This window comes from Fringilla coelebs (assembly GCF_963513975.1).
Source record: "Fringilla coelebs genome assembly, chromosome: 10".
In the NCBI taxonomy this organism is placed as follows: Eukaryota; Metazoa; Chordata; class Aves; order Passeriformes; family Fringillidae; genus Fringilla; species Fringilla coelebs.
Window position 1 is genome coordinate 15,012,335 of NC_140036.1, and position 20,727 is coordinate 15,033,061.

General features: G+C 49.7%; 1 protein-coding gene across 1 annotated transcript in view; it reads left to right on the forward strand.

Annotated features, from left to right (window-relative positions):
- Window positions 1-16,847, forward strand: part of P3H2 (prolyl 3-hydroxylase 2) — a gene marked incomplete at its 5' end in the record, with an annotated part of 62,778 nt that extends 45,931 nt beyond the window's left edge. The window contains 14 exons of the mRNA XM_084212141.1: window positions 1,630-1,776; window positions 2,697-2,886; window positions 5,951-6,082; window positions 7,158-7,300; window positions 8,702-8,791; window positions 9,143-9,183; window positions 9,656-9,750; window positions 12,430-12,557; window positions 13,071-13,166; window positions 13,259-13,409; window positions 13,905-14,022; window positions 14,184-14,259; window positions 15,166-15,306; window positions 16,384-16,847. Coding sequence (XP_084068267.1) covers window positions 1,630-1,776; window positions 2,697-2,886; window positions 5,951-6,082; window positions 7,158-7,300; window positions 8,702-8,791; window positions 9,143-9,183; window positions 9,656-9,750; window positions 12,430-12,557; window positions 13,071-13,166; window positions 13,259-13,409; window positions 13,905-14,022; window positions 14,184-14,259; window positions 15,166-15,306; window positions 16,384-16,476 — 1,641 coding nt within the window. The 3' untranslated portion in view covers window positions 16,477-16,847. The remainder of the gene's footprint in view (window positions 1-1,629; window positions 1,777-2,696; window positions 2,887-5,950; window positions 6,083-7,157; window positions 7,301-8,701; window positions 8,792-9,142; window positions 9,184-9,655; window positions 9,751-12,429; window positions 12,558-13,070; window positions 13,167-13,258; window positions 13,410-13,904; window positions 14,023-14,183; window positions 14,260-15,165; window positions 15,307-16,383) is intronic.
- Window positions 16,848-20,727: the final 3,880 nt, after the last annotated feature.

Sequence of the window (20,727 nt, forward strand, 5' to 3'; positions counted from 1 at the left end):
ACATTCAGCAGGACCTGAAAATTCTCTTTGTGAGATGCTCTGGTCAGTTCTTTATCCCACATCCGATGGTGTCCAGCTGCAATGAACTTTTCCAGAGTGGGATTATGTCGAAATGATCTATTTCAAAATGGAACGTATGTTTCTGAATAGGAATGTCTCTTTTTTAAAAAAAAACAACAACCCAAACTTCTATTCTGAAGGGGTTTTGGCGTTTTATGTGCTGTCCTGGTTAAAAATTTCTTGTAGTCATTTTTCATGCCGCTGGAAAGCCAAGGGATTATTATGGAGAGTGGTGTCCTTTGGAAAACTCCAGATGAAAGACTGGAATAGATGTTGTTTTTGCAGTAAAATCTGGCTTCCCTGCACATGTTGTCAGTACAGAGATAATCCTTAAAAATTTCTGAAGTTTACACAAGGCAAATTTTTTGCGTTTCTGTGGGCACTGCAGCACAGCTGTGCTTTGGTGTGCAGGGGTGTGGGCTGGGATGCTGTGGCTCTCACCTTCCTTTTTGGGACATTCCTGTGTGCTTCTTGGGCTGGCTGTGCCCTGGAGCCACTCTGCCCTGCTGCAGGGTGACAGGATGTGGAGCTCATGCTTCCCTGCAGGTCTCTGTTCCCATTCTGCTGGGTGCTAGGGTTTGTCTGCTGGGTGCCTGTGCAAGTGAGCTCTGTACCATGTCCCATGGATGTGCCTGAGCTTGCTGGCTCTGTCCTCAGGAGCAGCCTTGCAGCAGTGGCACAGGGCTTGCTGTGGGTTTTGCTGTCAAGCAGAGCACTTGGACACAGCCTAGCTTGGGCTAGCATTAGCCTGGCCCTGGCTGACAGGTTTGGGTTGGACTGCTGATGCATCCCAGTGACCTGACTGCAGCTTGCTGGTACCCAGTGGTGTTGGCTTTCTTTCAGAAGCAAGTGTTTTAATGACTTCTCTTTTGCTAGCTCGTGCAGAGGTTTCACCTGACCATCTGTTCTGCTCCTGATACTCCCAGCAGCTGCCATGGATGTGTTTGGCACTAGCAGTTCTGGTTGCTTATGAGACTTTCTCCAGGGTGAAACTGATGTCTGGTCTCATTTCTGAATCTCTAAACCCAAAATAATTTGGTGTATCAAAATAAACCTCTCTTTATACCTCTGCCACCATCAGCAGAGTCTGGCCTTCTGCAGCTACACACAGCTGAGCTTAATAAATGGTTCTCAGTCCCTGTCTCCAAGCAGAAGCCCTCAGCCTGGACATAGCTCAGCCTCCAAGGCTTGCAGAGAGAGCAGTCTTTGCAGCTGCTTTCCCCTCCTCTCTCCATCTCATGAGAGCATTTTCCACCTGGAACTGTGCAGCAGTTTGGAGTAGCTGAGTTGAGAGGATGTGCTGCTGGAACACAGGCTGGATCCCATCACCAACAGACCCTGTTGCAGTGATTGTCTGGCTCTCAGGAGCTCCACCTCTTTCCATTTCACTTATATTGGGCTTTCCTCTCAATTCAGCTTTTTTCTTCAGCCTCTGCATTCAGGTTTTCCTTGGTTATCCCATCATTTCCCAATCCAGAGGTGTCAAAAGGATGTCAGAGGATGCAGCATAACTCCTGTGTTCACCTTCTACATCACAAGTCTCACGTGGTCCTTCTCACCTTGTTACAGCTGAACAAGCTGGAGGAGGCAGCAAATGCAGCTCACACCTTCTTCATGGCAAACCCTGAGCACATGGAGATACAGCAGGACCTGGAGAACTACAAGACCACGTCAGGGAAGGTCAGCTTGATTGACCAGGAGGCCAGGCAGCACATGGTGAGTCTGAGGCTGAAGAGGTGCCCAGCTTAAGTATCAGGAAGTCTGGAGAGGAGAGATGAGGAGGCCAAAAGAGATTAATCTATGAATGGGGAAATTCTTACCAATTCAGCAAAACAAACTCTCCCTTTCAGCATTTTCCCTTCTGAAGCCTGTTCCTGCTTCTTTAGGCACTCTGCTCTTTGATTGCTACATGCCCAGCCTGGTCCCTCTATTCAGAGAACTCTGGGGCCATCCGTGGCTGTGAGCACACACCAACAGACAGCTTTGATGGAAGCCTCCGTGACATCTCAGCTCCTGTGTGTTTCCTCCAGGACAGATCTTGGCTCCTGTGTGTTTCTTTTGACCTGAGTTCTCCCACCTGGGCAGGATACATGCACATGGGTGGCTGTGGTGGTGAGGGTGCACAGTGGCAGGCAGGAGAGTGTCAGCTGCTTCCAGCTCCACAAAGCAAAAGCCCAAGTCAAATGCCAGGGCCACCCCCAGCTTCCTAATTTCACAAGACTCAGCAGAACAGGAGTGGCTGTTGGGTGTAATTAGTGTAGGTGCTCATTAAGGGCCATTCTGAAAAATGAGCAATCTGTTCTCTTGGCATTCAATGTTGTTGTTGGGTGGGAGGGTAAAAACAGAAAACAACAACAAAAATTTTTTTCATATAATGCATAATCTAAGAGTAGCACTGAGGATTCCCTAAGTATGGAGAAGAGCACTTAGGCAGGTTTATTAGGTTCCACTGGTCCAAAAGTCCATCAATGGCTTAAACATGGTTTGGTACAAGTGGTTATATCTGATAGGTATCTGGGGAGGTATCTGTCCCTGTCCCAGTCCCCTTGTACCTTCTTTTGAGAAGCACTGCAGCATGCTGTGCTCCAGGCAGCATGGCCTGCTCACGGTTTGTGCTCTGCCTGCCTGCTTTGCAGGAGGACTACAGTGCTGGGGTGAGGCACTATGACAGGGAGGAGTATGAGCTGGCCATTGAGTTCCTGGAGCGTGCCCTGCAAGGATACTACTCTGAGGATGAGGATTGCCAGCTCATGTGCGAGGGGCCGCAGAGGTTTGAGGAGCACGAGCACCTGGATTACAAGGCTGGTCTCTATGAAGCTATTGCAGGTGAGATCTTTTTTGCATTTTTAGAGTTCTCACCCTTGGTCCTGAAATGCTTTTAGTTACTGAGTTTGGGCCTTTGGCTGGATTTGTTGAAGTGTCTTCCCTCCCATCTCTGCTGCTGGTGAGTAATGCTGCAGGGGGCACCTGGAAGCCCAGAAAGTGCAAACTCAGAGCACAGTGAGCTAGAACGTCTCATTTTGGTCCTGAACAGAAGCTGGGCTAGAAGAATTGCCTTTCCAGATGTGTGGAGCATTTGCAGCTTTCTGCTAGAGCTGGAAGTTGAGGTGCTTCATTGTAAACTGCTTCCATTTCCCCTGCACACAGTCTCACACACCTCCCTGGAATCTAGACATTGCTGGCCTTTGTTTATGTTTTCTGTTTCTGAGAGCATATGAAGAGAGCAGCAGTGTTCTCTTGGCCATGCTCCAAGTGGCCAGGAAAGTTGCCAAAAAGGCTCGTAACATGGATTTTCTCCCCATCCAAAAGGATGGATTTGTCATTAGTGGAGGCCCACCTAATTATGATCTTGACTGAAATCTCTGGAGAGAATTGAACGTTGCTGTGTAATCTTCAGATTTGCATGTGTGGCTCTGAGCCAAAGAGGATTAAAACAGTTCATTCTCAGTGGAAATGAGATTACATTTAATTAGTTGTAAGGGAAGGAAGAGCAATAAATTAAGGTTTGTTTGGTGACAGAAATCTTATTTATCTGCTTATGGTCTTGGAGTTGCATCAAGCCCTGAAATCTTGCTTCTTATGTGGAAAATACTTCACTCAGATGCAGAATGTTTTTTTGGGTTTGCATAATTCTGTTTGTGTTGAGAGAGGAAATCTAATTGAAACAACCAAAAGGAGAAACCACCAGCATACCGGATGGGAAGCTGCCCTGGTGGGGTTTGTTTACCCATGCAAAAAATAGAAGTGTTGGAAAGGCTGTTTTGGTACCAGGGTGGCTGTCAGCTGATCAGGCCTGCTTTTAGAGCCTTGGCCAGGATACCCATCAATAGAGCAGCCTTCAGTGGCAAAGCAAGCCCAGCATCCTTCTCCCTGAAAGCTGCTGCTCTTCAAACAGGACAAACTGTCCCTGTGCTGTGCAGGTCGAGTGCAGCCCCAGTGAGCTGAGGTGTTTCTGTGCTGGCCCTCCCTGAGCACAGACAGGCTCACGGTGTGGTGGTGCTCAGAGCAGGGTGTCACCTGGGGGGACAACATTCAGAGAGTCCCTGCCAGTGCTGAGGCTTGGCTGTGTGTGCCTGGCCATAACAACCCCAAACCCCAGGACCATTCAGGCACCCAAAGGAACTGGGAATTAAGGGAGGGCAGTAAGATCCTTGGTGCAGCTGCTTTTTGGTAGGAAACTAGGTGGCTCCTTCCAGGACAGCATAATCTAAAGTTCACCCCTGGTCCAAGGCACTCAGGCCCAGACATTTCAGTAGGGAGAGGGAACACGTAATATGCCAAGAAAAGAGAGATTAGGTTTCTTCAAAACTCATTTCTCTTTTTAACCCCAAACTGATTTGCTCTGCTGCTGCTTGGGGTTGAAACACTCTCACCTTTTCCCCCCAAGGACAGATACATTTCAGTGAATTGATTACAGTACCAAGAAAAAGCAGTGCTTCTCAGTGATGGATTGATTATTTCAAATCTAGGATGCTTAAACAGGTTTAAATTACAACAATATGATTTATGTCCTTTCCCTTCTTGCTTTTCCTAATATAATACCCTGGATATGCATGGTAAGTCAGATAACTACTCAGACTACCTGTCAAGAGCCAAGGGCACATAGGCACTGTTCTGAGTTTCCACTTGGTTTCATTGCAAATTCCTCAGGTGGTTTTTATGGCAGCTCTAAGAAATGCTTTGGTAGCTGAGCACATGACTATTTTCAAGCCTGTGTTTGTTTCTTAAGGTTTTTAATGGTGTGCAGAGACAGAGCAAGCAAATTAGATTCGTAAGTACATTGCAGCAAAGGCTCCAAAATGGAATCAGATGTCAGTGTTGGCTTTGAAATTGTACAGCTGGTACAATGCCTGTACTGTGGAGTCCCACTAATTAAGAAACTTTGCTAATGGCAAAAGTTTACCATGTGCTTGTGACTCCCTGGGGGGTGTCCCATCTTTGAGAAGCAGCAAACAGGGGGGTTTCTGCTGCCCAGATTTGCACCTCGGACCCTTCAGACTGGCCTTGCTTGGCCGTGCTGAGAACCTGCACCAGCTCCCCTTAGCTAAACCTCCCCGTGCCCTCCGGAGCTTTCTTGCTGCAGGAAAGGAGAGGATGAAAGATGAGCTGAAGGAAGGGAGTCTGGAGCTGGATGTGGCCACCTTGTCTTCACCTCTCTGCTCGCTTTGTGGGCTTGTCTCTTGGGGTTGAAGCGCTACCTGCCACCTGCAGTCCCTGCACGCCACAGCAGCTCCTGCCACACCAAAGAGATGCTCAAGCTCCCTCTACAGTTGAGAGAAGGAGGAAGGCGTTTCTTAAAGGGGGCAAAAATGTAACTACAACTCTGTCAAATTGGCTCTGGGGAGGAGCCTGAGCTCTTTCCCTCGATGCACACTCACCTACCAGGCTAAAGCAGTGTGAGCTGCACATCCTTCAGCTCAGGAGTTTGAACCCCTGTGTGACACTGTTCGCAGGGGCCCCAGGATGAGGCAAGAGGCAAGAATGTTGACTCCATGCTCAGAAGGTTTGATTTATTATTTTATGATATATATTATATTAAAACTATGCTAAGAGAATAGAAGAAGGGATTTGATCAGAAAGCTGGCGAAGTATAGAAAAAGAATGACAACAAAGGCTTGTGTCTGACTGAGACAGTCTGGACAGCTGGACTGTGGTTGGCCATTAATTAGAAACAACCACATGAGACCAATCCCAGATCCACCTGTTGCATTCCACAGCAGCAGGTAATCAGTGCTTACATTTTGTTCCTGAGGCCTCTCAGCTTCTCAGGAGGAAAAATCCTAAGGAAAGGACTTTTCATAAAACATGTCAGTGACACCTCTGTCTGTCCTTGTCCGGGCACTGTCACCATCCCCTCGGCTCAGTCCAGCTCTCCCTCTTTTCCTGGCAGATCACTACATGCAGGTGCTGGCCTGCAAGCACGACTGTGTCCGGGAGCTGGCCACGCGCTCGGGCCGCATCTCGCCCATCGAGAACTTCCTTCCCCTGCACTATGACTACCTGCAGTTTGCCTATTACAGAGGTAAAGCTCTGCCCCGTTCCTCACAGCTGAGCTCTCTTCCTTTTGTGCAAGTTCAAGTTTTCCATGTGTCAGTGAGGCTGTTTCCCCTGATGTCCGCACTACACTGATGCAGAGGCATGGTCTGAAAGAGAAGCAAAGGACACTGGAAATGGTCTCTTCAACAGTCAGGTTGACTGAAATACAATGAAGTATGTTTTATGAAGGTGTTTTAGGTCGTCCGTCAGGTTTTAAAAGCCCAACCTTTAGCTTAAACATTACTATTCTTTAAATAAATCCTGCTTTTTTAGGGTCCTTTCATTTGCCTTTTAATATTAAAATCCTTGGGATTCATATATTTCACATTTTCTGAACCAAACTGATACATTTTCTAAATTAATATATAGCAGACTTATGACAGCTCAAACTTATCCCAAGATGCCAATTTTTGCCGATTACCAAATATTTTAGAATTCACTTTAAAGCTGCAGGAGTTGGCAGCATGGCAAAATGTCACGGGTTGGCATAAAAGATCATGTCAGTTGTGTGGTTCTGTGTGCTATTTTATTATGTTTTGTTGTATAAAAGAGAATAGAAATCTGCTCTCTCAGGCTTTTGCAAACACTGTGCAAGGGTCAAAATTTCTATTAAAACATAAAGATTTTTCATTCATCATCCCAATGAGAAGAAAGCAGGAGGAGTCAGTTCATGTATGGTGTACAGGCCTCTTAATTCCTCTGCCCAGTTAGAGGTTTGCTGTGGTGGGTGAAAACCCCTGGGCCCTGAGAGATGCTGCACAGATGAGAGGCAGTTTGATGCCAGACTGTATCGGTGTCCTGCCCATCCATCTGGATGCAATTTGGATACCATCTGCTCTGTGCATGATGGCAGCAAACTCTTGTTTCTGTGCCTCAGTTTCCTTGCTGCTGGAGTGGTTAAGACAAAGAGGCATCAAAAGAGCCCCGTGAAGTCCTGGGCTGCTGTTTCAGCTGATGGGGAGCTCAGGCTGTGCTTCCCTCCCTGCAGAGTCCCCTCCTGGGCTCTGTGTGAGCCCCCTGTGCCTCCCTGTGCTCCCCTGACCGTGTTGTGTTCCCCCCAGTTGGTGACTATGTAAAAGCCCTGGAGTGTGCCAAGTCCTACCTGCTCTTCCACCCGGACGATGAAGATGTCCTGGAGAATGCAGGTTATTACGAGGGTCTCTTGGAAGGTACAGTGGATCCAGCCACCATCAAACCCAGAAAGGTGAGAGTGAGTGACACCTCAGAAAGAAGCCTGGCAGCTTTCCCCCAGTGGGACCACTTTAAAAAGAGAAGCAGAAGTGCTGTGCTTATTGGTGATGCTGAGGTGGTGATTTCCAGGGTGCAAGTTGAGAGTCACTGGTGTGGGGGAGAAGCTGGACAGGATCTGCTTTAAAGGGGCACTTCGGCCTAGTAAAGCCTGAGCAAGGGCAGGGAGGGCAGTGACCAACAGTGTAAACCCTCCTCTTGGCCAGTGCTCTGGCGGACATGCAGAGGAGGAATGCAATGAAACACTGAGCAAAGGCAGCATCCCTTCAGATGGGATGAGAAATGCTGTCCCAGGGGAGGCTGGGACCTCAGCATTACTCTCAAATCTCTTAGCTTGGAGTTCAGGGCTCAGCCTGTTCTGCAGACAGTAGCTCTGCTATCACAGGGTTAGGCTGGGGTCAAATAACCAAACAGTGTCTGTTCCATCACCCAGCAGGACAGGCGTCCTCTCCAGTCTGGGCAGCCCTTATCTGTGGCCCTGGGGCTGCCTTCCTCACCATAAAGAAGTTCCTCCATCCCATCCCATCCCATCCCATCCCATCCCATCCCATCCCATCCCATCCCATCCCATCATGTCGTTTCTCTCACACCATAAATAGAGTGTTGGCAGGAACTGGTTTTTCCATTCCTTTGGGAATTCCTTGACTTCCAGGCACATCAAGGTGAATTTGATAAAGTACTAAAAAATAAAAGCAAAATTATAAAAAGACAAGAAAAACAGTTGTTTTCCCTCTCACAATGAATCTAGGAAAAGAAACTTAAAGTTGACAAAAACATTTAATTGTTTACAGTGTTTTGAAGTTTTCTGTTTAAAAAAAGGATTTTATTTTTGCTTTGCACAATAGTTTTCTAGGGGAAATACCAGTGTTTTGTTGCAGATTTTTCATTCAAAATAAAACCCTCTGATGGACAATTTCCAGCTGGCTATGTTTTGTGGCCCCCATCCAAGCACTCTGAGTGCATCCCAGGGCCAGGCCATGGGCTCCATGGGGAGAACTGAGGCACAGCCCAGCCAGGGTCCCTGCCCCACCAGCCTGAACTTGCCCTCATTCTGCAGCTGGGGTTTCTCTGGCCAGCCTTTTGCCCAGATATTTTGAGGCTCTCCAAGGTGTTCAGGAATTTCTGCCAGCTTTGGACATGTGCTTTGGGATTCAGGCTTCCCATACGAGTTGCTGAACACCTCCTGTTGTGTATTGAGTGGCTCAGCCTTGTGCCTGGAGTTGCTCCAAGCATCCCTCAACCTAAAGAGACCTGCAGCATTCCATGAAAACCAAACCCCTCTGAAGCAGAGGTGCGTTGCCACTGTCTTGCAGAAGCTGGCCACGTGCAACTGCTGCTGTTTTCCTTCTCTTTGCAGGAAGCCAGAGCGCTGCTGCGGCGCCACAAGCTGGAGTCTCACCTCTTGCGGGTGGCTGCGGCCGGCCTGGGATTCGCCTACACGGAGCCGGTAACGCCTGCCTGTGCTGGGCCAGCACCTTCACAGCTGTGGGACCAGCTCCCCCGGCCCCTCTCCTGTAAATCCAGCCCTGTGGAGCTGACTCAGGAGCTGGGTCTTGCCTGGTCTGTTCCCTATAGGAAAACGGGGATGGCAAAGCAAAGGAGGCATTCCTGGGGGGAAGGAGAGGCGCGTACAGCCTCGTCCACATTTTCAATCTGGTTAACTCAGGCCATTGCCCAAAGTTATGTGGGATGGAGCCAGAGAGGCTGGTTGATGTCCCTGGGAGTCAGGCAGAGCAGGTAATGCCCTGGCTTTGGCTGGAGCCTTAAATTAAGAAGTTTGTCCTCTCTTTTCCCACAGAACTACTGGAACAGGTACGGCGCCCGCCAGGACGAGCACAGGTGAGCCACAGCTGAGCTGCAGCTTAGCAATCCCCATGGTGGGATCAAGGGGATGTGCTCATGGGGTACCAGGCTGCCGCTCAGGGGTACTGCCCACCCACCCAGCACATCATCCTGGTTGAATTAGGGCCCTTTGCCCCTTGCCATTGCAAACATTCCCACAAGAACCTTATTTTAGCTGAGTGCCTCAAAACCAACAATGGTCTAGAGGGAACTTGATTGCTGAGGCAAGTGGTGCTGGTCAGATTTGTTGGTGTCTGTGCTTTGTTGGTGGAAACTGTTGCTCTCATTACCAAAAAAGCAATGTTTGCCACAGGACAGGGTGAGGGCTTCAGCTTCTGTGGCTGTGACATTTGTACAAAGTACTGATTTGCTTGGGGATTTTGTGTGTTAGTTTCCAAAGGGAGCAAAAGTGCAAGCTGAAGAGCTTGTGGCCAAAGTCATGATGTCCCTCTTCTCTTTTGCTCCTCAGTGTCCCATCAAGCATCAGCAGTGAACCCGAGGATGGGCCCCGGCTGTCCCTGACAAAGAAACCCATGCCAAAGGCAGATCGAGAGCTGAAGGAGGGTAGGGCTGATAAACATGTCTCAATAAAGTTGGGATTTTTTTTTTTCCTGTTGCTAAAGACTACAGACTGCAAAGGCTGGCCACTGAGCAATGAGGGCCACTCCTATTTAAAGGAGTTCGAATTTTGTTTAAGAGACAGACAAGTCTTCAGTGCTAACACAGCATTTCTGGGTCTGTGGATCCCAAGGAACTGCTGTGCCCTTAGACTTGTTTTTCCCACCTGCTGGGCTACTCAGTACAGAGCTCTGAGATGTGGAGTTGGGAGGCTGGGTCTTCCTCACCATGGGGAAGGCAAACCAGCAAACAGTAGTCTGCTGTCCAGGTGCTTTTAATGTCAGTGTGTTCCCTGTTGTCCAGGCTGCAGAAGGATGGATGCTGGAAGCAGCCTGCCCTGATGCTTTGCTAAATGTGCTGGATCACACCATACTAGCAACCCCTTCTCTTTGCAGACTAAGCTTACGATTTCATGTCTTAGCTCACATGAAATCACTTGTTTATAAGCCTGTCAGCAGACATTTCATCTGATTTCAGCACATTTTCGGCAGCCACAGAAAATACCATAACATCTACTAAAGACAAGATTTTCCCCTTAACAATTTTGAAAAACAATATTGTAGCCAAGCACCAAAGCAGAATCCTTGCTGCAAAACAACAGGGTCTCAAGCCAGGAGGTGTCTTGTGTGTCTAGTGAGCCAGCTCCACAGCAGCAGGCAATTAAACCTCCCTGTAATGCAATGGGTGGTAGCTCTTTCTGGGGAATTTCACAGCTTTCCCCAGCCCAAGTTGTGTCCAGTTGCTCAGTGTTGTGTTCAGAGTGTTGTTATCCCTTCTCTAGCTGTACATAAAATAGACAAATACCACAGGAAGATACCAGAGATCTTGCTTAAGCCAAGAGCTGGTTGAATTATATTTGTTGGCCTGTTTGCTGTTTATAACCCAGTAATTTCAGTCCTTCTTTCTGTTTTTATTTCTTTCTGTGCTCTTATTCTGGTTTACTTGCAGAATGTTTTTGTTTACAAAAAAAAACTGAATCCATCAAAAAGAAACTGGGATTTTTGTACATCCAGCTGCTGCCTTTTTGTTGTCTTTTTTTCTTTCTCTCTTTTTACTCGGAAAAAGAAAAGGCTGAAGGAGAAAAGCCTATTTTAATTTTGTACTCTCCTGTACGTCTACCCTCCCCTCCTTCCTCCTTTCTGCCAACTCCTTCTCTCCCTAAAGTCCAAAGAATTCCTCAGTTTCTTTGGGGTGTTTTTCACAGAGCACAGGCACAGGAAACAGGTCTGTCTCTCTGCTGGTGCTTAGAGCAGGCAGAGGCAAGGAAAGCAGGTGGGAGTACACTGTCAGTGTGGGGCAAGGGTTCAGTGTCCATGGCAGTGTCTTGTTCCCTAGGAGGAACAAGAAGAAATGTTGGAAGTGTTGAGCAATGCCTTCCATGTTCATCCCTCATGTGCTTATGGCTGGGGAAGAACAGCTGAGCTGGAAAACTCAGCCCTGAGTTGGAGCATGCCAGGAGTTTGGATTTGAGAATTCTGATTCTGATCCAGCTGCATTTGCAATAAGTGTGGTTATCAAGCAACAAAATCAGCACAGTGAACACCAGAAATATCCCATATTTTCCATTTCCAAGAAACCTAACTCTTCAGAAATAAAGCTGTGAGCTAATGACAGAGCTTGTGGGGTTTACGTGTCCTCCATAGGCCAAGGAGACCTGCCAAGAACACAGTTTTGACTCAGTAGACAGGAAAAGTAGAAGTTACAAAAGCATTGTCACAGAGAAGTTTCCTTGTGCCACATGGGGGGAGGAACTCTGCAGCTCTGTTTCCTCTATTTTGTTGCTTGTCTGTGACAACAAATAATTTTCTTCACAGTTTAGATGTATTTCATTTTTTTGCTGGGGAGCCATCTGGTTTATGCTTTTATTGTTACCATTTCTTTCCTTTTCTTTCTTAGAGGAGATGTGTGGAAGAGGCTTCAAAAGATGGTGGTTTAGGGGCCTTGCTCTGGTTTTTGGATCAGTCAAATTTGACGGGGATGGATTGAAACACCTCGTAAAAAGCTTGCAGGCAGAGGGAGGCAGCTCAGAGGGAGGATGTGAGGGCTGGCAGGGACAGCCATGGCAGCTGCTTTGCCTCAGTGGAGGAGGATTATCCTGTGAGTCCTCTGGCTCACCCACTCCCTGCCCTCCTTGGAGGAGAGCAATGCTTGCTGCAAGCTCAGCACCACCTGAGGTTTTCTCTGTCTATGGCAGACAAGAAGCACTGATGGCAGTTGCAGAGGGTGGCTTTGCATGCCAAGCCAGCAGCATCCACACAGCACAAATGCAATGAGAACCTACACTGGTGTTGGCAGCTGGGCTGCAGAGCCAAGTTAGCCACTGTCCCTGTCTCTCCCTCTGTCCCACTGGGGCTTGGTGTTTCCAGTTTGTGGTCCCCGCATTTGCAAGGCAGCTGTTGAGAAGGGAGAAAATGCTGATGCTCCTGCAGCAAATTGATTTCATCTCCTTGTGTTCCCATTGCTTCTGTTTCTTTTGTTACTGATGGGAGGCCACACTCTGCTCTCTGCTGTGGAGCTCTTTGCCTGTCAGCACACCTGGGTGACTTCAGCTGGCCTCCAGCCACTCTACAAGATGTCAACAAGGCCAGGGCACGTTCAGCAGGATGGTTTTGTGTCTCTCCTCAGGGGGCCCTCTTCTCTACAGCGATGTGAAGTTTGTCTACAACTCTCAGCAGCTGAATGGCACCCAGCGAGTGCTGCTGGATAATGTCATCTCGGAGGAGCAGTGCCGGGAGCTGCACAGGGTGGCCAGTGTGAGTGGGCAATGTTCCTGGGCTGAGTGTCACAGCTGGATGTGTGATCAGCCCCTGGAGACCATGGGGTCATGCTTTGCTGAGTGTTACAGCTGATGGCAGGGTGCCTGTGGAGAACACGTGGATGCTTGTCCCCAGTGCACGCCCATAACTGCTCACAGGAGCTGCTGCTCCGTCCTGAGCTGCAGGACAGAGTCTGTGCAGAAAGAGCTCCTTCCCCATGTTATAACAACCCAAAGGATGCTCATCCACAAGTCTGGGTCAGCCTTCTCATTCACCATTGACTGAGCTTGGCAAGGCACTGAGGGTGCCTGAACATCCCCAGTTAAGAGGTGGGTGGTTGATATCCTGCATCTGTGCTCACAGAGAGCTGCAGCACCTTTTCACCCCAACTCACCTGGCTCAGCAAATGCAGCCCTGGGGGATTTGGTATGAGGATGCCATGTACTTCCATTGCAGATCCCTCTCTCCTGACACTCCAGTTCACCCCTCATCTGTATTCCTGTTCTCCAGGGGATCATGTTGGCTGGAGATGGTTACAGGGGCAAAACCTCCCCCCACACCCCGAATGAGAGATTTGAAGGAGCCACTGTCCTCAAAGCCCTCAAGGTACCACTCCCTCCTCCTTTTCCTCCTCTCCCATGCCCTCCCTCCCAGTCTGCACATGACACTGACCTTCCTTTGGCCCTCTCCTTGCCCAGTATGGCTACGAGGGCCGTGTCCCTCTGAAGAGTGCCCGGCTGTTCTATGACATCAGTGAGAAGGCTCGCAGGATCGTCCAGTCCTACTTCCAGCTCAACTCCACGCTCTACTTCTCCTACACACACCTGGTGTGCCGCACCGCCCTCTCCGGTGAGGAGCAGGGAGCCTGGGAGGGCTTCAGCCCTGCACGGGGGGTTTATGAGCTCAGAGCAGCTCTGTTTTGCTCACTGCTTAAATGGGTGGCCAAGGCTGGGCAAAGTCAGCGTCCCACAGCAGCAAAAAGTGGGCACTGCTGTCCCCCAAGAAAAGAATTTCAGGGATGTCTCTTGGTTTTCATATCTGCAACTTTTCCTGTTTTCTCCTCCCTTTTCTCTTGTCTCCTCTTGTCTGTCACCTCTCCTTTCCACCCCAGCCTCAGGTCTCCATTTCACTTCCCTGCAGTCAGGAAAAGGCAGAGCTGTGCAGATCTGAGTCCTCAGATGTTGCCTTTTCTCCTCAGCCGTTCCTTTCCTCCTCTCACCTGTGAACACCACCTGGAGTGGGGTCAGGGTCGGCTCCCACCCCATGATGGGACCTCACAGAACATGGCATTCCCATCTCATCCATCCTTTCTCCTTCCCCCTTCCTCCACATGGCCCTGCCTAGGCCAGCAGGAGCGCAGGAATGATCTGAGCCATCCCATCCATGCTGACAATTGCCTCTTGGACCCCGAAGCCAACGAGTGCTGGAAGGAACCTCCTGCCTACACCTTTCGGGATTACAGGTAGGAAGGAAGGGAAGGGATCTCCCCAGGGACTTCTCTGCCTCTGGCTGTCCCCCACCCATGTCTTAGTGGAGCAATGTGGGATCTGTCCAGGAGGTGGGGGTCAGCCTTGAGACCTCCCCAGTTCTCCCCTAACTGGGGTTTCCCATTTCCTTCCCCAGTGCCCTCCTGTACATGAACGCAGATTTCGAAGGTGGCGAGTTCATTTTCACCGAGATGGACGCCAAAACTGTGACAGTGAGTTGGTGCTCTGGGCCAAAAGCTGGTCCTCAGCAGTCCATGCCCAGGGCTCTGGGCTTCCCCAGACAGCCTGTGGCCCCTGCCTTGCAAACAGCCCATACAAAATTCTGCTGCAAAGGTGCACAGGCCATCTGCTCCCTCCCTAGAGGCTGTGCCAAGTAGGAAATCTGTGGATTAGGGGTTCTCCCCACCCTCAGTGCAGACAGAGGGATGGCTGGTAGTTGTCCCTGGCCTGGAAGACTGCTGAGCTGCCACCCCATCTCGTGGTCAAACATGAGCTGGTGTCTCCATACAGATGCAGGTCTCTTGTTCCAGAATGTGTCACAGTGGTGGATATCAGACCCTGAGAGGGATGTGGCTCAGGTATGAGCCCTCACCTGTCTTTGGGGCCATTAAGGAAGCTGGGCACTCACTCTGTGGTTGGTCAGAGGTCTGGGCACCATGCTGGGGTCTCTGGAAAAGCTGGAGGGTAGATTGTGACTACGTAAGTCCCCGAGGGTTGGTTTGGTTGGCAATTCTGCTCCCGAGGTCCTGCAGGACTCTTGTGGACTCTGCCAAGAGAAGAAAGAAAGGGTGTTTGACAGCCATGCCAGGCTTATCCTGGACCTCCCTAGAGTTATGCCATGGCCCCATTTTGCTCTAGGTGGGCACCTGTAGGCTTTGCCGAGGTTATGTCCTTTCTGCATGATGCCTGCACAGCAGGAGCCAGCTTCACAGCTCCCTATTAACCCCACACATTTTGCCAGCCATGCCCAGAGCTCTGTGTGTCCCCCCGAGCAGCTCACCAGGTCCTGGGGCGATGCAGAGGGATGCCCAGTGAGGTCCCAAGCCCTGGAGCGTGGTGAGCCCAGCTAAGCCAGCGTGTGCAGTCCCTTGCCAGCCCGTTGTGCTGTTTCCCTGCAGGCCTCCATCAAGCCCAAGTGTGGGAGGATGATCAGCTTCTCCTCGGGCGGCGAGAACCCCCACGGGGTGAAGGCGGTCACCAAGGGCCAGCGCTGCGCTGTGGCTCTCTGGTTCACCTTGGACCCTCTCTACAGAGAGCTGGTGAGTCCCTCCATCGTGGAGTGAGGGCAGTTGGGGCATACCCAGCGTCACACAGGAGCCAGGACCATCTTACTTCCTCCAGTCCCAGTACAACTGCTTTCCTCCCATTACAGCCCCCACAGCAGCACTCCCATGATAGGAGCTGGTCCCAGGGCAGGTTTTTCCTGCCAGTCCTGGTCCTGGGCACAAATTGCCCTTGGCCCGTGGGGTGCAGTGCTGGGCTGGGGTGCTGAGTGGGGCGTGGAAGGGCTCCGTGCAGGGCTGGGCTGGCCATTTCTGACACCTAGTGGCAGCAGCCTGATGGATGGGGAGCTCCTGCAGAGCCATCCACAGCTCAGAGTGCTGGGTGAGTCCTGCTGCTATGTCCTCCCACAGGCATTTCAGCAGTTTGAAGTCCATGGCTCTGGGCACCCAAGATGCCTTGGAAGATCTGGGCTGTGATGCCTTTGACCAGGCACCCTCCACATTCTGTTTTAAAAGGCTGCTGTACGAGCCCCTGCCTCCCTTTGGTAGCAATTCTGCTCTGTAAAAAAAAAGATACAAGACTGAGCAAAACTAAATGCAGGGACAATGCAAAACCCTCATTTCTTTGCCTTGTGATGGAGGTGGGCTGTGAGGTTTGGGGAAAAGCTTATTTTCAGACATACAATTCAGTGTCTCTCAGTTTTTTTGCACTACCAGAAATTTCTCCAGGCTTGGTGCCTGTATGGTGGGAGATCAGCCTTGCCCAGGGAGCTGGAAATCAACAACAAGCAGAGGGGACAGGAGGAGGGTGTGCTGTGGCAGTGGCTGCTAGTGGAGTGTGATAAGGGAAATACAGAGCATCAGCTCTGCCCCAACCACTGCAGCCCTGCAGGGAGGAGGGAATCAGGCACTGAGGTGGAAAGGGATTTGATTAATTTTGCCCAGCAAATCCCCAGTTTGAGTCCCAGGCTCTCCCCCATCCTCTCACCTACACTGCTGGGTCTGGGGTAAAATCCTTGCTGTTTGTCCTCCCAGCAGCCTGAGCCTCACTGAATCAGCTGGAGCAGGCACTGAAGTTCTGCTGTTACCATTTCTTCCCTTCCCCTCTTGCAGGAACGAATCCAGGCAGACGAAGTGATTGCAATGTTGGACCAGGAGCATCTAGGACCCAGTGAAATGAACATCAACCCAAGGGATGAGCTATGAACTAGGCCAAAGACTTTTTCTATTAAATATTTATTTAATATTGTTAATCTTATTAGAACCCTTCTATTTTTGTACAGAGATGCTGCATAAATTAACAGGTTAATATGATTGTGGAGTTTCAGGAATGCCTCTTCTGTGTTTAGCACAGCTTTTGCTGGAACCCTCATCCCTGTGCCAGCATCTCCTCGTGGGGCTGACTCTGCTTCCAGCATTCCCTGTTTTTTCTCTAGCACTTCTCAGGACTCATTCAGGCCTGCTCTACACCCTTGGAGAACCCATTTTTTTTCTTTCTCAACCAAAGTAGCTGCTCTTCTTTAGCATCTGCTAGAGAAAATTCTCAGGTGTCCTAATGCACCAGTCTTCCTGCTCCTGCTTCCTGCTGGGGGAAACTGGATCACAAAAACTGAGTTCTGACTGTCTCTCACCATTTGAAATATGCCTTTTAGGGGAAAAAACAAAGGAAAACCCAAGTCCTAGAAAAATGGAGATTTCTCTGTAGCCATGCAAGGCTGGTGTTTGGGCATTAATTCTGAGAAGAGCTTCTGGAAATCAGCTGCTGAGCAGGGCCATGAGCTGTGCACAGGCAGGAAGGGATGTGATTTGCAGCTGACTCTGGTGAAATAGGGTCTGTCACTCATGTTCAGTCCCTTCTCTTGCTGATGGCCTGGGAACATGAAGGATGCTGCTTCACACTGCATCCTTTGAGCTTCCAGCCCAGACTGCTGCTGGGAGAACCAGCTGCTGGGAGTTTGTAGCCTTAATTTCTGGGTTCCTGTTGGAAAGCAGCTTTGGAAGTTGCAGTGCCATGGTGTTGGATGGTCATGGTGCAGCTCTGCACTCTGGATGTCCTGGCTGCATCCTTCCATCCTGGCAGTGCAGAAAGCAGCAGATGTTCATGGTGTGGTAGTGTCTATTTGCTCAGAGGAGTTCTGACCCAACCTGAGGATGTTGCAGTGAAAGCAAATAGTCAAGTAAATAATTCCTCCCCAACCATTACATTTAGTCCAGCGTGTGGGATCAGAGCAGCCCCTATCTCAGTCGGAACAGGCACTGAGTCGCAGGATTTCTACCCCAGACATAAGGGCAGCTTTTATTTTGACCTAACAGCTGCTTCTGCTGCTGGAATGCAGTTCCTAAAAGCCAGGTTTCAGCAATCTTCACTTGAAATTACTGCAAGGCTGCAATCTATCCAGAAAACTACAAGAACCTCTGCTGCAGTTCACATCCTTGAGCTGCTTTGCTCAGCTCCCTGCTGCATTGGCTCTTTTCTCAGCCCTTTTCTCCTCTTCTCTGCCAGTTTTGGCATTCCCAGGACTTAAAAGCTGCAATAGAGAATTGTCTTTTCTCTTTGCTCCTGTAGCTTGTGCCTGTTCAAACCTCCCAGGCTCAGAAGCCCCCTCTTCCCACCCTGTCACTGGCTGCAAAGGTTGTAGACAAGGATTGTCTTTCTGTAGAGACCTCCTCAAAAGCTGGTCCTGGGCAAGATAGAGGGAAACTCTGCATCTGGAAAAATAAATGCCCAGACTGTGAAGAGGGAGCTATTACCACCCAGAAAATGCTGGAAGAGTTACTTGCTGCATCTCCTCCAATGCAGAGGAAAGGCTCTGGGCATTCTTAAGCCACCGGCATTGCTTATTCCTTTGTTGTTATCCCCCTTCCCTCATAGACTGTCGAAAAGATTCTTCAAGGTGGCTCCTCAAAGAACTGCCCACAGGTTTCTGCCTTTGAAGAGCCTTCCCTGCTCAAGTGCCTCTTCTGTAAACACTTAACTCCATCCCCCATTTCAAAACAGCCAGAGGAAAAGCTGGGGAGAAGAAGGGGAGGGCAGCTGTTCCCTTTGGAGAGCTGACCCTGATTTCATGGTCCCTCCCCGTGCACCATGCTGCTGCATCCACAGCTTGACTCTGAATGCTGCTCCCTCCATGGGAGCCTGTGCTGCCATCCCCCAACAGCCACTGCCCAAGGTCATCCTGCAGAGCTGCCCCTCACACAGCCCCAGCCCTGTCAGGGGTGCCACCAGCTGCTTCTGCTGCAAGGAGGTGCAGGGGCTGGCACAGGTCATGGTTTGCTTGTTCCTGTGGTGGTCAGCCAGAGCTGTGTCTAAATCCAGGGAAAATAAACTAAACACATCTGGGCCTGTCTTTGTCTTTCTTCGGTCAAATATTAGAAGGAGAGAGCGGGGAGTTTGGGGTCTGTCTCATTACGGTATCTGTGTTTTTGGGGTTTCCTGCCTTAGACCTGAGAGCACAGCCCCCTCTCCATGCTGGAGGAGTGTGGACTCTGTGTGTGTGCTTTTGGCTGCCTGTCCCTGTGCCTTGCTGTGTATCCAGCTGTGCAGCAGCTCCCGTACCAGGGACATGCTCCAGGCAGTTTGGTGAGCAGGAGGGACAGTCCCTGTGCCCTGCTGGGTGCTCAGGGCCACGGCCACCTCGGTGGAACAGCTCTGCTGCAGGGACAAGGAGCAGCCACAGGGGGATGCAGCATTGCAGGACTCACTGCAAACACGCCCCAAGAAGGGAGAAGACTCTGGGCTGCCTGGGCCATGCTTTTCACCATGCTGCTCTGCCAATGAGACCTGCTGGCAGCCTGGGCCATGCTGAAGCCAGGAAACGGGGATGCAGTGAGTCAAAGGCACTTTTCCTGTTGGTTTGTTTTTCCAGCTCTCTGCTCTGGCAAAGTCTAGCTCAGAAGAGGATTTGTATTTCTGCTGCAACAGCAGAGGTGGGTGCGAAGTTCATTGGCACTCTGTAGCCTCATAGGAGCAAGTTGCAGAGCTCTTTGGGGTATGCACCAAAATACAGCGTAGGTTTTTTTGCATCTGTGGGATCCAAGTGGGATGGGTTGCCACCAAGGTGGCTTGAACTGAGAAGTGATTTTAACTCTTGGATTTGATGTAGGGGCCTGGCATCTGCCAGAGCTGTCAGGGTCACATCCAGAGTGCCTGCAGGGCACCTGCATCCCTGCTAAAAGAAAGCTGACAACAATACTGAATGCATTCTCTCCTCCTTGGTCAAATATGCCCCAGGGATAACCTAGTGCATTTCTATTTTTGTTTCCTTCTACTTTAGTTCATGCTGTTACTCCTCTCCTGACCTGCCAGTCTGGTAATTGCTGCTTCCTAAAGCCCCATCATGAAGCAGCTCCCCAGGGAGGCAGTGCCTGCAGTCACAGCACTGAGCTCAAAACTGATGTGCATTTCAGAGAACACTTCATGGCTCCCAGGCCAGCTCCAAGGCTGGCCCACCAAAGGGAAGCACTACCCATTTTGGTGTTGGCCATGTGTTGCACATTCCCCAATTCTATCACCAGCAACAGGAGCCTTTTGGAGATGGAGGTGGTTGAATCATGCCTTAGTTCCTTGTTCACTCAGCTGTGCCCTCCATAATAATAATAATAATAATAATAATAATAATAATAATAATAATAATAATAATAATAATAATAATAATAATAATAATAATAAAAAATGTAGAGTGGGATTAGCAGGCTTGATTTATGACAGTCATTGAGATAAAAAACAACCTACCCAGAAAGGAAACATAATGGAATTTAAAAGTATTTAAAACAACAACTGAGGTGGTTCTGTGTGTGCGTGTTTGGGTGTGGATGTGGTTTTGAAAGTGAAGCCTGCATGCTGTTAATCCATGCCAGGGGACCTTTACTCCCAAGGAGATTTGTTTTGCTTTCATGTCCAAGTGGGCCCAAGCTGAGTTCACTCAGCCCTTGCACAAAGCTGCTGCAGATTGTGGGGGCACTGGGGGAGCCTGCTCTGTGCCACAGGCATGTCCCAGCAAAGGGAAGTCCATCGTATTTCGGGACAATACAGATGAAATGATGCCTTCATTAAGGACAAGATTGCACTTTGCAGTCAGGGATGCAGCTACAGAGTGTGAAGAGCCAGTGACAGCAGAAGCACCAAGGCTTGGGGAGCAGTGGCTAACAGGAGTCATGACAGCTCAGCAAGGCGCCTGATGGCTCATGCAGAGGGTAGGAGCATGGAAAACACCTTGTGTAAGTAAAGAACCTCCAGGAAAGGCCAGCAGAAAGCCTAAGGCTGAGCCCCCTTGGGCTGTAAATGCCTTATTCCAAGTGGCTGCTGAAAGCTTCTCTCCAGCCAAAAGCTCACCCCGGAAAATAAAACTTGTGGCTACCTCCAAATTTCTGAATCTATAATCAAGGCTGAAATACCTAAAGCTCTTTATGGCTAGTGACTACAGTCTAAAGGAACCTGAACATTCCATAGGCATTAGC